The 18,471-nt window shown below is 44.5% G+C and overlaps 1 protein-coding gene across 1 annotated transcript in view; it reads right to left on the bottom strand.

The window, feature by feature from the left end:
• Positions 1-18,471, bottom strand: part of USP19 (ubiquitin specific peptidase 19) — a 3,461,697-nt gene that overhangs the window by 2,983,616 nt on the left and 459,610 nt on the right. The window contains exon 5 of the mRNA XM_044078491.1: positions 1,377-1,533. Coding sequence (XP_043934426.1) covers positions 1,377-1,533 — 157 coding nt within the window. The remainder of the gene's footprint in view (positions 1-1,376; positions 1,534-18,471) is intronic.

Raw genomic sequence — 18,471 nt, 5'->3', positions numbered from 1 at the left:
TTTATGAGCTCCATTATGATCCTCTCCATAGCTTTGCAGACTAGACTTGTTAAGCTTATGGGGCGGTAATTACCAGGGTCCGTAGAGGCGCCACCTTTGTGGAGTGGGACCACAGTTGCCGTACGCCACTCCTTGGGCACGTATCCTGTGGTAAGGCTGAGATTAAACAGCTGCCTTATGTGCGGGTTTAATTCCTCATTTAGCTCGTGTAGCTCGTGTAGCCTAGTACACACCTATGAAGCTATAAACCTAAGGGACTTTTAGGTGTGGTGGCTGCAATATCTGCAGCTAAGTCAATGAATGTGACTATTTTATAGGTTCATAGGTGTTTACTAGGCTAACAGACCACAAAGGTCTTTTTAAGCCTAGCCATGCATCCCAAATCTCTGACAAGTTCTGATACCTTTGATAAGTGTTTCCCATCCAATTTTCCAAGTTGCACTTGAATTGGATTAGGGAGGAACTCTGCTTCATATGGAAGGATTTTATGCATCCTGTTACAGGTCATAGGTATAATTGTAACGTTTATGCTGATTGTAATACACAAAATGTTGTTTATTTTGCCTATTGTGTTATCTGTAATTGTTATTATGTTTGTAAACAAATCGGTATCTCAGAGATAGGATTAGGGAACATATTTATAGTATGAATAAATGTGATGACAGGAATGCACTTGGAAAACGTCTAAAGAAAGAAGGCCCTACACATACTTTTAATTTTTTTGTATTAGAAGTTTTTATACAGAATATTAAGGGTGGGGATGTTAAAACCAGTACAGAAAGATTGGAAATTAAGTGGATTTTATTGCTTCATGCAACTGCTGGTAAAGGACTGAATGAATATGTCCCTTTAAAACCTGCTCTTAGGTCTTGAACTATTTAAATGCCTGTATTGTATGCTATTCTTCAGATCTGATGAAGCATCTTCTTGTGATGCAAAAGCGGTCATCTTTCTCTTTTAATTTAGTGTTTTTAATGTTTTGTCTGTATTTTTGGATTGTTTCTTGCTACTTTCTAAACTTTCCCTGATTTATAGTCTCCATCACGCTGATGTGTGCCTTCAATAAAAATCAACCATATACATCAAATATGCAATATTTTGATGCCCTTCTGTGAAATCTACTATACACATCAAGCACACACTACCCTGCATAACGCTTACCAATGTAGTACATAACTGGTAGTTTAAATGATAGGTAGGATGACTGAACATATTTTAAATTTTTAATAAACTTCACATTTTTAATAATGTTGCCATAGCATAGGAAACTCTTAGCATACACAGTGAAACAAAGATTTAACAGTTTGTATCTTTTCCAATGAAATTCTAACAAATAAAATAAAAAATAAAATAAAACTTTTATAGTTAATTCTCACCTGGTCTTAAATATCATTGTGAAGTCACTCTCACGGAACAGCACCTTTGTAGTCTCTTTACAGAGTCCTTTCACATACACGTGAACTACAACGATGTCACTACCTTTTTCATAATAATCGTTTTTAATGAAACTGAGATTAACCATTGGTTCTGGTACTAGATGGGATTAAAAAGTAAAACATAAATAAAAATAAGTCAGTTTTCAACAACTTACAATTTATACAGGCACATATTATAACAACAAGACTCAACTGCTGAAGAACTCTCTACTTTTGTTCAACCAAAAGCATAATACACACATTAAACATATAACATGTTGCAGCTCCAGGAACAAACACTGTTTTCATCCAGTATCAATGGCATTTTTTGAAGACAACAGGCATGTACCAAGTTTTATGAACTCTACAACAACCTAGCACTTCCTATCTACCGTGGTCCCCAATCACAAATGCACTATGCAGTTCATACCGTAAAAGTCAGAAAATTTGAGATGCTCTTTTCAGCAACTCAAACTGGAGTTGAGAATGGACTATTCCTTTACCATACCCCTGAAGGTTTCTTTTCTCTCAACACTATGGTTTAGTTAACAGAAACCAGCCCATACTTTTTAAACATCCATTTCTTGCTATTAGAAACAAAATAATGGAAAGCTTACCCATTTCTTTTTCTTACAAGAGAAATCTCTTGCATTCTTTGACAGTGGAATTTGTTTTTGTATGCAAAACACACAAACACATGGAAATCTAAAGCTTTTCCTGTCAGGTACTTGCCGAAATCTAACATTATCAGTCAACATTTTTGTTAATGTCAGCAGCAGCTATTAAAAACCAGGGTCACAGTGATGTGAGCAAAACTTTTCTATGGTGCTTTTGGTGCAAGGAGGAAGAGAAACTGTACTGGTACACACGACAACCTTTTTTTTTTTTTTTTGTGAAAGTGATCCACTTCTTGGAGATGCTCTTTTCTGCAAGTGCAGACCAGCAGCATTTTAGTCTTACTCGAGTCAAAGAGAAAATACTTTGTGCAACATCTTCAGACAGTAGTGTTTTAGTCTTACAGACAGCAAAACATACAGCTGTACAACAACAGTGTATGTTAAGAAGAGTGCTGCATCAGACCTGACTGATGGGTTTCAGTCACAGAAGGCCTGACATCTAGTCCAAAAATAATGGTCCAATTGAGGCTTGCTGGTTGGGTTAATTGAGAGGATTCTAAAGGGTTTCAGTTGAAGAGGCTCCTACGGAAGATAAGGGCAAAGTTGAGAGAAAGGAAAGTTGTGTAAAATCTTACAATAACCATAGATGTCCTTCCCTTCCAGGTTGCAGTATTCACTAGTGAGTTTACCCTTCTTCCGATCAGCTTGTCCGGCCAGGTTTCCAAAGCTTTGCCAGTCCCTGATGGTGTGTCGGACATCTGACATGTTGGGAGGTACATGGGCCATAAATGTTTATGGCATCTGCACACACCAGCCCTCAGAGACAATGAAGCCCCAGATGGAGCCAGTCCTGATGGCATAGCCTGTACAGAAGCCGAGGAGAGCAAGTGCAAGGATAAGAGGGGAAGGGAATACTGCAACATGGAAGAGAAGGACATCTATGGTTATGGCAAGATTTTACACAACTTTCCTATGTCCTTCTATTCCAATGTTGCAGTATTCACTAATGGGCGAGTACAAAAGCTCACTGCTGGCTGAGAGGTAGCCTGGATGAGGATTCCAGGAACCCATGCAGGAGAGCTCTGGCAAATCCTGCCCTGCCCCTTGAGATGTAGTCCAGTTTATAGTGTCTGGTGAAGGTGAGGACCAAGCAGCTGCTTCCAGAATGGAGTTGGTGTCTAGGCCTTTAAAAAAGGCTCCAGAGGAAGCCATGGCTCTTGTGGAATGGGCACCGACATTGCCTGTCAGTGTCTTCCCCATGGTGTGTGTGTAACAAAAGGAAATGGCCCTAGCAACCCAGGAAGAAATGGTTTCTTTTCCCACAGCTTTCCCCAGAGGGGTGGAAGGAAACAAACAGCTGGTCTGATTTGCGTAAAGGCTTGTTCTTATGCAAATAGAATCAAAGTTGCCTGTGGACATCTAGGGAGTGAAGGACTATCACTGTCTCCCTGAGGATTTGGAAAGAAAGTAGGTAGGTGAATAGCTTGATTCAGGGAGAGGTCATTGACCACCTTGTGGGGGGGGGGGGGGGTGTGTGTGTGTGAAAGAAGTATTAATCCTGAGAGTGACCCTGTCAATATGGAAAACTAGGAAGGGTGGGGTAGCCTAACGGCTTGGAGTTCTGAGACCCTCCTGGCTGATGTCAAAGCTACTAGTAGTATTGTTTTCCAAGTGCAAAATTTCAAGTCATCCTTGCCAGCTGGTTCGAAGGGTGGCAGAGTGAGTTTTTCTAGCACATAGTTAAGGTCCCGGGAAGGAGGGGTCTTCAGTGTAAAACACACTTTAGGAACAGCTTGGCTGGAAGCCTGGATGCTAGCAGAGGTTCCATAGGCAAGCAGGCAGAAATGGCAGGCAGGTAGGCTTTTAAGGAGGAGTAAGACAAGCCTGTCTTCAGGAGTTCACACAGGTAGGACAGAATTAGAGGCAGGCTGCTATCCAGCGGCTCCATCTGTCTTTCGTGACACCAGATAGAAATCCTTCTCCATTTAGAGAGATAAGATTTCCTTGTGTTGGGTTGCCAGGCCTCCTGCAGGACTGACAACACATACTCGTCGTACAGATGTCTGAAGGGAATCAGAATGCTACCAGCCAAAGGGAAAGGTGCAGGGATTTCCACTGTGGATGAATCTGTGTCCCCTTGTGCTGTGTGAGTAGATCCACTGAGGGGTTAACTTGTGGTGATTGCCCTTGGTGATTGCCCTTGGAGAGATAAAGAAGTAGGGGAAACCAGTGCTGTCTTGGCCAGTAGGGAGTCACCAACAAGATTTTTGGTGAGTCCTGCTGAATTTTCAGTAGGACTCCCTGGATCAGAGGGAAGGGCGGAAGGAGTACAAAAATCTCTCCTTCCAAGACATTAAGAAGGTGTCTGTTTGCACTGCCTTTGGGTTGTGAGTTCTGGAGCAGTAGCTCTGGAGTTGTCTGTTTGTGGAGGAGGCGAACAGGTCTACCTCTGGAATACCCCACCTATGGATCAGATCCAGGAATACATCTCTTGACAGCATCCATTCATGACTGTCTGAGGTAGTTCTGCATAAAGAATCTGCCTGACAATTATGTTGGGACGGGATGTAGGCTGCCTGCAGGGAGATCCCCTGGGAGAAAGTAAGATCTCATACCTGTAGTGCTAGCCTGCAGAGGAGGTAGGACTTCATCCCTCCTTGCTTGTTCAGGTACCACATCACTGTGGTGTTGTATGTGAAGATCTTTAGTATGCCCTGTCTGAGGAAAGGCTGGAAGGCTTGCAGGGCAAGACGTATGGCTGACATTTCCTTGATGATGATATGCCACTGTTTGTCTTTGTCTGCTCACAAATCTTGCACCATTCTTGTGTCCAGAGTTGCCCTCCCAGCCCAGATCTGATGTGTCTGTGTGCATGATTTGGGAAGGGGAGGGCATTTGCAGGGGAAGGACCGGGTTTTGGGCAATCTGGGCCAGCCACCACTTCAGTTCTTGGTGGTAGCAAGGGAAGGAGTGGGATCCTGAACTAGAGGGGATGTCAGTGCTGGGTCCTTACCAAGCGTAGATACCATTGCATTTTCATCAAGTGTAACCTTGCTAGGGGTAGCATGGGAATAGTAGTTGCCATGTACCCAAGAAGTCTGAAAAATTCCCTCACTGTCAGGTCGGGTGAGAAGAGGGCAGATTGTAGGTGGTGGGTCAGGGAAAGCACTTTTTCCTCCAGTAGGAAGGCCATCCTGAGGTCTTCATGATTCTGTATTCTAGGAAGACAATATTTTGTGTATGATTTAGTTGGGATTTGGGGAAGTTTAGATTGAACCCTAGAAACTGCAGAAGGTGCAGGAGCTCCTTTGAGTGGGCGATGAGGGTTTGTCTGCTGCTTGAATGAGAAAGTCATCTAGGTATGGGAAAATATGCATTCCCCTTGTCTTAAGCAATAACTGGGGCTAGCCATTTTGTAAATATCGTTGGTGCGGTGGAAAGTCCAAAAGACAAGGCACAGAACTGAAAATGAGAGAAGCCTGCTTTGAATCTGAGGAATTTCATGGAGGACGGTCTTATGGGAATGTGCAGATAGACCTCCTTGATGTCCACGGTCACCATGAAGGTCTGAGGAAGGATAAGGGGAAAGACAGTGAGTAGTGTTAGCGTCCAGAAGGAGGGGACCTTCAAGAAGGTGTTGAGACGGGAAAGGTCTAGGATGGGTCACCATGGTCCTTCCCTTCCTGGGCACCAGACAAATTCTGGAATAGAAGCCTTTCCCTCGAGCCGAGGGGGGGTGGGGCTAGTTCTATGGTGCCTTGGAGTAACAGACTGTTTGTGACTTTGGGTAGGAGGGATCTCTGAGAAGGGGGGGGGGGATAGGTAGTCTTGGAGGAGGAGAGATCCAACACACTGACAAAAGCCATTTGTTGGATGTCACAAGGGTCCATGCAGGGAGGCAGTGAGAAAGACGGGAGGACACAGGGATGGTGCTAGGAGGTGGGTGTAGAAAGGGAGGCAGTCAGTCAGACACGGCCTGCCCTTTCTGGAAAGGTTGGTCTCTGGGCAGTGGCCTGAGAAGTCCTAGGGTGAGTAGTTAGTCTCCTGTGGGGTCTTCTAGACCTGGAGGGGACAGAGGGCCTTGAAGTCTTTCTTATGAACTGTGTCTTGGCCTGGCAGTTCTTCTGGAACTTTGGGAATGGACAGACAAGGAGATGCTTTAGGTCTTGGAATTCATTCCCTTTTTGTTGGAGTGACTTGAAAAGGTCAGCCACCTTGGTGTCAGACAGGGAAGAGTGATCCAAAGGTGCATCCAAAAGTTTGGCCCTGAAGTCATCCAGGAGGGGCTGTAGACACAGCCAAGAGCATCTCCTCAACAAAGAAGCAGATGCAGCTGACCTAGCAGATGCCTCAGCTGCATCATACACACACCTGAGAGAGTGTTTACTAACTTGGGAGATGAGCCCGAGCAAGGAAGACAGGGACAGCACAGTCTGGGATATCATTAAGCTCTTTGGAGGCTTTGTTTAGTAAGCCCAAGGAGTATTTGGCTGTGTGTGACTAGTAATTAGTAGCCCTAAAAGCTAGGGTAGCAGAAGTGTACATCTTTTTTCCCCACCTCTCCATGGCCTTGCTGTCTTTATCTGTAGGCAAGACAGTGGTAGTAGGGAGAAGTTTGGTTGCCCTATCAGTAGCAATAGAAATAGTAACTGGGTCTGCTGGAGGGCACTTGAATAGGAATTTCTCTGCTTCAGGTACTCTGTACAATCTGTCTGCCCTTCTAGGGGCAGGTGGCTGGGAATCTGGATTCATGCATGCTGCAGCAAAAGCATTCAAGAAGGCAGACTGGACAGGTGGAATAGGAGCTGCATTAGAAGATTCTATCTGGATCAGGTCATAGAATCTTTTTTGAACTTCAGATATGTCTGAGCATTCCCACTTAAAGTGTTCTCTCATAAGATTGACTGTGTCCCCGAATGTAAGGTCTTCCACAAGGGAGTCAGGTTCTGCAGAGGCTTCTTCTGGGGATCCATACCCCAGAGGGAAGAAATCTGTGAAGAGTAGGTGAGGAGTCCGACGTTTCCTCCTCTGCAGGTTGGCCAGGAGTTCTCCCAGGCAAGGGAGGTCTTAGACTAAAAGGAGGTGGAGCAGCAGGAGGAAGGTCTGCAGCAGGCCTAATGGACAGGAAGGAGTTGCAGAGGCCCTGGCTGAAAGCTGGCCAGTCGGGCAAGGCCTCGGGGGTTGGAGGAATATGCCTCGTCTTTTGCTTTTTCTTGGTAGGCCTAGCCGGCGTCTGGCTGGCGGTAGGCCTGGAAGTTATAGTAGGCGTGGTGGAGGCCTGGTCCGAAGCACCCATCCCAGTTACTGGTTCTCCCCTGGCGTCTGAATCAGGTGCTGGGATATCCTCCCCGGACGTGTCGTCTGCTCTGGATTGTGCGTTCTCCTGATAGGTACCCACTTTATTTGAAGCAGTGGACGCCAGTTCCTTGGCCAAGCTGACGATGGCTACAGGCTGAGAATCAGCAGAGGGAGGCGCAGCGGAAGTAGGAAGCTGCGTGGGATTGGCCCTCTACCTGGGTGGTTCAAATGGGGCATCGAGGGGGGGAGGGGGGTTCCATACCAAAAGCGATCTAAGACGCTGGTTCTCAAGGTATAACTCAAGGGGCTGAAGTTGGCGGCAAAGGGTCTGAGGGACGAACAACTTACACATAGCGCAGTTTTTATAATCGTGATCCCTGCCCAAACAAAAGAGACACTGGTCATGGGTGTCTTTATGGAGAATCTGGCCACCACAGTTGCACTTGCTTTTATCAGACATTAACAAACTATAGCACTACAAAAAGGACTGAAGAAAATTCCCAATGGGGTACTTATCTTGATACGAAGCTGATCCGACATCCACAAGGAGCAGGAACACCTGGCATATAGCTGGAGGCTGTAAAGTTCTGAGAGCTAGTGCACGCACAAATCACATTTATGGCCCACGTACCTGCCAACACGTTAGACATCCAATGCACCATCAGGGACTGGAAAAGCTTTTTGAACCCTGGCCGAACAAGCTGGTCAGAAGGATAAACCCACTAGTGAATATTGCAACATTGGAAAAGAAGGACATCCAGATTTGAGGTCAAAACAGCTTCATGGAGAAAACAGTGGACATGCACTGGCTGACTTTCTGATGAAAGTGGGATACAAGGGGAAAGGAGTGGAAAATCAGAGAGGAATCTTGAAGGCCATTTATGGACATGAATGTCCCCAAACCACTTCCCTTAAAAAGGTAGGGATGATCAGGGAGCAAAATTTGCCAAATAAGGCACTGATGGGGAATGCAAGAAGGTCACAGCAAGGTTTCTCCCAGTGACAGAAGGGTTTCCATGCCACTTAAGACCTTAAAGGCCTCTCATGTGGCACCAATAAACAGCGTCTGAACCTGTCCACCACAGAAGTAGCTTCTGCAGAAGATGGGTTGCTATCAGAAAGCAGCTAGTTGACATGCCTCAATTTCTATAGCTTCATGTTCCCTCAAAACAGGGAATATGGATGCACTCTTTTCTGCTAAATAAAATCCCATTACACAGTTTCTCAACAAAAGGGGCAAGACTGAGGTCTCCCAACTTGCTTATATAACTAACCCACTGCCACGTTGTTGGTGTGAGCGGCAGCTAGAACACCCAAAAGCAGGGAGTACTGAAAGGCCTACATTGTAAAGAGGACTAGTCTCAACCAACAGTGCAGTGATTTGTAGAATGTACTCAGACTGTAACAGTTTATCCTTAATAATGCACAATCCCTAACCTAGGACAGAGGCTTCCATGGTGGCAGCAACTACATAAGTTAGTGGCTTAAAATGGAGAGAACACAATTAAGTTTGAAATTTGAAACTATCAATTCAAATGCAAGTCTTGGAAACCTTGAAGCACTGTGTCATGGGATCAGTTAGCTGGGACCACCCTGCATTCAACGCTCACCGTAGAACTCTCATGTAAAGTGTGGCATATAGAACTCTGTAAAATACCTTTGCCAACACAATGAATGTTCTGATTAATGCTGTCATAGCCTGAGCCTAAATACTGTGAATTATTACATTCTGTAACAGATATAGCTTGTCTTGTCTGATAGATGTGATTTGCAAGACAGACTTACGATTATATATTTCATAAACATCAATGCTTGAGAGGGTTCCATCTTGGACATTGCAGTGCTGACTTTAGTTCATAAAAACTAGAAAAGCCACAGAAGAAACTCTCAAGCACTGACCAACCTGCTTTACATTACAACAGCTATGGGCAGTCAACCAGGTAAGGAAACCCCAGCTTACCCTCGCAGGCTCCAACATACTTCAAATATGGACACACATCTGGTGAATACCATGGAACTGCTAGGAGAGTGAATAGAGGGGACTGGAAAGAATGACCATCTCTGACGTGGAGGTACAAAAGATCCATGAACTCCTTGGCAATCAACATATTCTGACAGACATCTTAAAAGTCCAAAGAATGCATTAAACCTCCTAACAGCCAAGGACAAATGGACTGTACTATGACCTTCCAAAGGTTACTATGGCGATAAAATCAATTTAAGCCACTTAGCTCTAGTACAGGTCTGAGGTTCATAGGTGGGTAGTAGACTATCAACCCTAGGGCCCATACAGGCCTAGCCAAAAAGGTACCCTGGCTTTTGCCACCCAAGAAAATTATTTTCCTGTGCCCCTGTCGAGCAGAGCCACAGAAGTGATCCCCGGGGTGAGTGATCCCCGGGGTGAATTTCCTATCTCCCATCCAATCATAAAGACTTTTCTTGAAGAGTGCTAATGAGCTTTGTTTGATATAGATAGGTAGTTTGTTCCAGAGTATGGGAAGTCTCTGAGAAAGGAATCTATCCCTCCAGCATGTTCTGTTTATTGTGGTGACAAGGTTTAGGTCCCTAGAGTGTGTAGCTCGGAGGGATTGGGATTTCTTTACGTGGAGCATGTCCTACAGCTCTGGGTTTCACATAGCTTTGTATGTTAGACAGAGATCACCTCTGAGTAGGCGATATGCGACAGAGTAAAGCTGGAGTTTTTTGAGACAGTCTGCATAGGGCATCTGTTTGAGGCCGGTAATCCTCTTTGTGAGATATTTCTGTGGCCTTTCCAGTTGTTGTAGATGCCTTGTGAGGTACATACCAAAAGGGGCGTTGTACTCTACAATGGGTCTAATGAGTGATGAGTAGAGGGGAACAATGACCTCTTTTTTCCTGGATGAGAAACCTTTTGTGATGAGGTGTGCCATGTAGAAGGATTTCCTGACTACTGTGGCAATGTGATTATCAAAGGAGAGACTACTGTCCACCTGTGTCCCAATGTCTCATCACACTTTTGGTGTTAAGCAGACTACCGCCTATGTGGTAGTTCAGGGGTACAGAGTTTTTACCAAAAGGGATGACAATGCACTTTTTGACATTGAGCTTGAGGCCATGGCTTTGACACCAGGCATCTGTCTCAGTGAGGTCCTTTTGTAGGATGTCCACATCGTTAGGATATTTGATTATGGCTCCTAGTTTTCTTGTGTGTTATAGCTCTATATCTCTTAGTGTTGACCTCAGCTGTAGTGAAATCCTTTGTCAGGAGGCCTTGTCTGTTTTCTTAGTGGCAGTAAGTTTTCAGAACTAGTTTCATCCGGCCAAAGTATTCCTGCATCTGTTTTGTTTGGTTTCTGTCCTGTGTTTTAAATCAGATATACCTGTTGCTCAGGCTGCTGCAGACAGATTGACCTACTGCCAGCTGTGATATTGGGAAAAAGATAGTGTTTTTTCTCATTTTTTTTGTCTGCATTTTGATTTAATATCTCTAATCTGTACAACTGTACTTATTCTTCATCTTGTTTGTCCCCACCCACCCTCCCTGCTCTTGTTTTGGTGATAGTGTTGGTGGCTCTAGAATTGCTCACCCCTCCTGTAAATCTGTATTTGAACACTCTTCCTGAGTCCATCTCATTTGCTCACTTAACCGAATACAGTGAGATCATATTCTGAGTCTAGTGTTCATTTTACATAATACAGAGAGAAGATTTGAGAAGGCCAACCTACTTGGGTTCTTCCTTCCTCTCTCCTTGCACTTTACTAACAAAAAAAAATTAATCTGCTTTTACTGTATTTGCGTTTCCTCCTACTTTATTTTGCTTTGGCCTCTTCTTAAAAGTACTCAATTTTATTTATTCTGCTGCACTTATTGCTGCTTGGTAGTAGCCTGATTAAATTTTAACTGTTATTCTAACTCTTTTGGTTTAAGCACTTGGGCTTCATACCAGTTGTTTTACATTAAGAAGGTTTGTGGTCTGCACTGTTGTGGCAGGACAGGTATAGCTTACATCCTTCTAAGCTAGAATTGCTGAATTAAAGCTCAGTGTCTGCTATTCTAAAAGTGTATTAGTTCTGGTTTAAGTACTTGGGCTTCAGGCCAGTTATTCTACATTAAGAAGGTTTGTGGTCTGCACTCTTGTGGGAGGAGAGGCTGGATTCTGCCCTTCTGAGCTGGGAATTTCTGATCACAGGCTTACTGTGCCTGCTTATTTGAACTGTTTCTTTCTGAAATTGGTGCGCCTTGTTGCTGTAGCATAGGACCAGATTCAGGCCTGCTGAATCTAGCTTTGTTTGTATAACTTGAGCACTGATCCAAGCCATCTTTTTCGGAGAAGGTTCCCCTGCACCCTAGTAGCTGGAGTGTGCTGTTAGAACTTGTCTGATTGAAGACTGCTGGAACAGGGCTCAGTTCTGAGTTTTTTTCTGGTTAATTGAGTAACTTGTTCATATCAGATTGTTCGTTTTCTAAAAAAAATTGCACTTTACTCATCTGCTTTTACTGTATTTGTGTTTCTTCCTACTTTATTACTAGGGTCACTGACTACAACTCTGAACTGAGATATATAACAATAAGCATTTTTTTATGCGCATTTAAAGTGTTTTTTTTATTGTATCTGCTTTATTTTCTGAAAAAAAATATATATACTTGTTTCCTGCCTTTCTAAGCTAGTATAGTCCAGTTTTCAGGTTAGTGCTGAATTCAAGGCTGTGTTACAAATCTCTCTGTTTGCCTTACTTGGATAGAAGGAAGTTTCTCTGTTCACCTGTGAGACAGGGGAGCTTTGAGCAGCCTATCTGTCCCTGGAGGAGTGGTTTCAGCCCAGGAAGTAGTAGTTTATTGGCCATTTTGGGCTTATTTTTCTCTTTCACTTCCCTGCTATAAAAACTGCATTTGCCCGTTTTTGCGTGCCGGGCAGCGACTGTTAGCTAGGGTATAACTATTCCCGGCTCCACAAAGTCTCCTCTTCAATTTTTCCCTTGGAACTAGATAAACTTTCAACTTAAGCACTCAAGCCACTCATTTCTCAGCCCGACACTTGCTCAAAACTCATAGCAAGTACTTATAAACCCTAGCACTACAGAAAGACAAGGCCTCTCTATTCCACCTTACCAGCCATTCAGTAAAACAGTTTACTGTACCTATCCAGGCATGTCCAAAGAGCAGTTTCAGGTGTACTCTCCAGTCCAACTGGTGAAGCTGTGCATTTTGAGGCAATGTTACAACTGCCTCATGTACACAGACAACCCTCTCCTCCTACCACCAAACACTAATACATGCGAGAGATGCAATTATGCAGCCAAACTTGAGGCTAAGCTCTCTCAACCCAACACTGGATCAAACAGTCAAGAGGAGAATGGAAATACTGGCATCACACCACCAGTTTCACATAGACCCATTAAACCATCACCAGCAAAAAAACACACGTAAATACACAAAAACATACTCGGAGTGTCTAAATAAAAATCTGCAAAAGCAACAGAGCCCCCCAAAGCAGACATCCAAACAACCTCCACCCCCCCCCCAACACAAACCATGAAACACATATTTCACAAAACCAGTGTGCCATGCAATCACAGCCCCCAAGGCAAAATAACATACCTAATATACTAGTAATAGGTGACTCTATAGTGAGGCACACTGATGTCCCACTCACTAAGCTGGAGAAGGTTACTGTTAGCTGCCTGTCAGGTGCCAGGATCCGCCACATAACACAAGCACTCAGGTCACTCCAGAACAAGTACAAATACGACTCTGTCATTGTCCATGTTGGTGTGAATGACCTGAGCCATACCTCCCTGGACTACATGAAAAGAGACATGGAAAAGCTCTCTGATCATGTAGCCCAGGCCGGTATGACCCTGACCCCGAGTAGCATCCTGCCCTTACCAACAATGATACCACGGTATAAAGAAAAAAATTAACAATTGGCTAAGTATTTGGTGTCATTCAAAGGGGATGCAGTGTCTGTCTGCCTGGGATGACATGCTCGACAAGCCACACTGCTTTGCTAGAGACAGCTTGCAACTGTCACCCTTAGGCTTTCGAATACTGGCCAAGGCTCTTGCCACCCCCGCAGTGCCTTTTTTAGGTAAGGCTCAAAAGACAAACCCACCACCGTAAATAGCACAAGTAACAAAAATCTGAGGGTAACACTACCCAATGCCAAAAGTCTAAACCTCAAAATGCATGCACTCAAGGCACTCCTCAGTATGGAGAAAATAGATATATGTGCAGTAACAGTAACCTGGTTTAAGGCTCCAGAGAGCACCCCAGCACTAACAGGCTACAACTCATACCATACATTTCGGCCACAGAAACCGGACTGAAATGCAAAAGGCGGGGGAGTATCCATATTCATCAAGGATACCCACACCTCCAGGTTAGTGGCACAGCACAATGCTTCAGAGATCATCCACGTGCAACTAACAAAGGGCAAAACTGCAATTCAAATTGCAGCTTGCTACAGATCACCCACCATGTCCCAAGAACTCCATTCCGCATTTCTGGAAACACTGGGTAACATAAAGGTCCTAACAAACACCCTAATATTGGGTGATTTCAACTACCCAAACATTAACTGGGAGAACTACTCAAGTACTAACTCCCTTACCCAACATTTCCTAGAATTTATAAACTCAAATGCCCTGGAACAACTGGTCAACACTCCCACCAGAGGTGACAACATATTGGACCTGGTCATCACCAACATGGGCGACCCCTCGCTGGTTAGAACTGACCATAAACAAATCACTTTGCATATCCACATTCCGCCCCCACCCCCGGACAAGGAAACTACCTTGAAAAACTTTTCAAAAGCAAACTTCACGTTACTTAAGACGGAGGTGGAAAATTTCAAAGCCCCCATGCTAAAGGATAATGCTGTCCAAGCTGCACAATCCTTTACTAATGCATTCTATGGGCACATACAAAAATGCATGGATTGTACTATCCCAAGCAAAACCAAGACTCACTCCTCCAAGAAAAGGAAACCAGTCTGGTGGACCCCTGCCATAAACAAGCTATACAAGAGGAGGAAACAACTAGTACAGAAGAGAGTAAAATCCCAAGAAGGGAAGATATCCTTGATCAGTATCAGCAAGAAACTACGATCCCTCATAAAATCGTCCAAGGCGAGCTTTGAAAGAAAACTTGCCAAGGACTCTAAAGATAACCACAAGGCATTCTTTAGCTATGTCAAGAATCTAAGTGGCAATGCTCAGATCTGCTCGGAGTTGGTGCAGAATGGCACAAAATACACTGAACCAACTAATATTGCCAACATCCTGGCAGACAGGTTCAGTGCAAACTTCACCCCCCTTTCACCCCCAAAATGGCCCATAACCATACCAGAAGAATGTAGAGTCCCTGAAATCACAGACACTCGGGTTAAAATAGCCCTCTCCAAAGCCAAAAACACAGCATCAATGGGACCGGACGGTGTCCCAGGCTGCGTCCTACACAAGCTCAAAGACGAACTAACCCCTCAACTAAACACACTGTTGAAACTCGGCCTCTCCAAAGGCTACATACCCATAGAGTGGTGCACAGCAACGGTTATTCCGCTCCACAAAGGTGGAGCCACAAAGTACAGTTTTGTACCTACCATAAATGTTGATGTTCGAGAGCTAATACAGCTGCAGTAATCACAGATGGGTTTTCTGCCGTCAGGCGGGTCCTCGGTCAGCCGAATTCCAAAGTCAAGGTCCGGCGTCGGTTGTTGTCACTTTCTTTCCTGACGTCAGTGAGGCAGGGGTATACAAGACACAGCCGACGCCATTTTCTTCAGTCTTTCTTGCCCCAGATGTCAGGTGCCCCCAGAAGGAAGGCAATACATAAATTATATTTATATACATGCAATGCAATATAATCAAAAATCAGTAGTTGCAAGCAAATATACCATAGAAGGATAACCCAATCAGGTTGTATGAAGAGGGGTTAGGCCCTTGGCCTTTACCAAGAGGGGAAGGAGGGAGGGAAAACTGTACTGCAGCTGTATTAGCACTCGAACATCTACATTTATGGTAGGTACAAAACTGTACTATGTTCATCGTGCATACAGCTGCAGTAATCACAGATGGGTAGAATCCCAAAGCTACTCACAGGGTGGTAGGCACTAGGTGGAACTGGGATGAACCAGAATGCCCTGCAACACAGCAGTGGCAAAGTCTGCTCTAGTTTTGGAATATAAAGGCAGGTGGTAGTGTTTTGTGAAGGTATGCACAGAAACAAGTGGCTGCCTCCAAAATATCTTTGGTAGGAACTCCTCTGAGGAAGGCTGTAGAGGTAGCTGTGGCCCTGGTGGAGTGGGATCTGATGCCTGTAGGGACAGATTTTCCATGATAGGAGTAACAAAACCGTATGCAGTGGCGTATCCATTTTGAAATTGTCTGTTTGGTAACTGGCTTCCCTTGAGCTCCTACAGCATAGGACACAAAAAGTTGTTCTGATTTCCTGAAAGGCTTTGTTCTGTCCAAATAATAACGTAGCTGTCTATGGATGTCTAAGGAGTGTAGCAGCCTTTCCCCTTTGTTTTGAGGATTGGGGTAAAAGGTAGGCAAGTGTATGGCTTGATTTAAAGCTACCCTGGATACCACTTTAGGCATAAAAGACGGGTTGGTTTGAAGGGAAACCCTGTCCTGATGGAAGATGAGAAAGGGCTACACAGCCATGAGGGCTTGTAGTTCCGAAACCCTACGAGCTGAGGTAATGGCCAGAAGGAAAGCTGTTTTCCAGGACAAATATTGCAAATCTGTTGAGGCAGCTGGTTCAAAGGGAGGCAATGTTAATTTTTCTAGAATGTAATTAAGATCCCAGGCTGGCATTGGTTGTTTCCTTGGTGGTCTTATATTCTTAGCCCCTCTGAGGAACTGTCTTAAGAGTGGGTGAGAGAATAAGGGTGGATCAGTGTTGAATTCTGCAGAAATGGCTGAGGCATGGATTTTTATGGAGGAAAATGAAAGTCCACTGTTCAGCAGCTCAACTAGATACTGTAATACCTGAGGCAAATTCAGTTTTCTAGGGTCCTGGCCTTTTTTTCTCATTCCAAGAGCAAAACCGTTTCCATTTTGCAGAGTAAGCCTTTCTAGTAGATGGCCTTCTGGCCTCCAAAATGACATCCTGCATCTCTTTGGGGAGTAGGGTCTGTTGTGGTGTTAAGGAATTTTCCATGCAGCGAGATTGAGTGTTTTCAGCTGACTGTGAAGAGTTTTGTAGCTGTGCTGAGTCAGCAGAAGAGGCATTAGAGGTAGGGACCAGGGAGGAGTATGCGTTAGGCTCCTCAGGAGTGGGTACCAGTGTTGTCTTGGCCAGTCTGGAGCAATCAGTATCATCTTCGGTCTGTCTGCTCTTGCTTTCAAGAGCACCTTGGGCAGAAGAGGCAGAGGTGGGAAAGCGTAAACTGTCCATGCTGTCCAACTGAATGAAAGGCGTCCACTCTCCAGGCCTTTGGATGAAAGGTCCTTGAACAGAACTTTTCAATTGATGATTCCTGTGGGAGGCGAAGAGATCTATGTCTGGCCTTCCCCACGCTTGGATTATCTTTGTAAACACTTGAGGATGCAACTTCCATTCGTGTGGATCTGTCATATTTCTGCTTAGATTGTCTGCCAGCGTGTTTTCCAAACCTGGCAAGTACTGTGCTTGAAGTTCGATTTGCCATTCCAGAGCCAAGTTCCAAAGTGTCATGGCTAGTCTGCACAGGGGTATGAATGTGTTCCTCCTTGTTTGTTTATGTACCACATTACTGTGGTGTTGTCTGTTCTTATCAATAATTGTCCTGGATGCAGGAGGTCCTTGAAAGCTGTAATTGCATTTATCACTGCTAGCATTTCTTTTTGATTGATGTGAAGGTGCTTTTCCTTTTGGGACCATTTGCCCTGAATGCAACTGTCTGTCATGTGCGCCCCCCAGGCGTAATCTGAGGCGTCTGTTGTGATGACTTGATTTGCTTGAGGCTTGCAGAATGGGAGACCTGTGTTTGTTTGACATGCTTGGGCCCACCATAGAAATTCCTTTTGCAAACATGGAATTATTGGTATTATTGTTTCCAAACTGTGGCTGTGTTGAGACCATAGGTTTTTTAGGTACCATTGAAGTTTCCTCATATGCAGCTTTGCACATGGGATTAAAAGAATGCAAGATGCCATGAAGCCCAGAGCCTGCAGAATTTTCCTTGCAGTAAGCCTGGTACAATTTGCTAGTATTTTGAAGTACTGAGTTAGTTGCCCCTGTTTTTCTGGCGTAAGATAGGCCATCTGGGTGTTTGTGTCCAAGTTGGCACCCAGGAAAGTTATTTTCTGAGATGGTGTTAGCCTGGATTTCTCTTTGTTGACTGTGTATCCCAGAGAATTCAGTAACCGTGTTACATAAGCCAGATGTTCCAGAAGTATGTGCTTGCTGTCCGCTTGGATCAGGCAGTCGTCCAAATAAGGGTAAATTTGTATCCCTTGAAGTCTGCAGTAGGCAATTACTGATGCCAGGCATTTCGTGAATACTCTGGGCGCAGTAGATAAGCCAAAGGGCAATGCAGAGAATTGATAGTGGACTGAACCTGCAAGAAAGCTGAGGTATCTTCTGAAGCTTTGTCTGATTGGAACATGCAGGTATGCCTCCTTGAGGTCCAATGTTACCAGCCAAAACTCCTTGCCCAGCATGGGAAGAAGCTGCTATAATGTGAGCATCTTGAATTTTGTGCAGTAAGAATGTGTTTAGGATGGATAAGTCCAAAATGGGTCTCCAGTCGGTTCCTTTCCTTGGTACCAGAAATAGCCTGGAATAAAAACCTTGACCTTGTTCGTGAGTAGGTACCTCTTGAATAGCTTTCATGTCTATGAGCTTTGAAATTTGTAGTTGTGCCTCTGCCCTTTGATTGTGTGGCAGGTTTGGCATGCCTCTCATTTTTGGAAGAGTGTGAAAATGAAATCTGTAGCCTCTGTTTATAACGTCCAGGATCCATTTGTCTGTTGTGACAATATGCCAATTTCTTGTAAATAATGCCAGCTTTCCTCCCAAGGGTGCTGCCAGCTGAGACTTGCTTGGCATGGAAAGGAGGAAGTCATTGGGTTTGTTTCCTGTATTGTTGTGCACTGTCTTCGCCACCTCTTGGTGCTGGAGTTTGCCATTGCCTGCCTCTATATGATCCTTGTGATTGTCCTCTGCC

The sequence above is a fragment of the Protopterus annectens genome, chromosome 7.part1 (genome assembly GCF_019279795.1).
Source record: "Protopterus annectens isolate FY-2018-M chromosome 7.part1, PAN1.0, whole genome shotgun sequence".
Lineage (NCBI taxonomy): Eukaryota > Metazoa > Chordata > Ceratodontiformes > Protopteridae > Protopterus > Protopterus annectens.
This window is presented reverse-complemented; position numbering and strand designations above follow the sequence as displayed.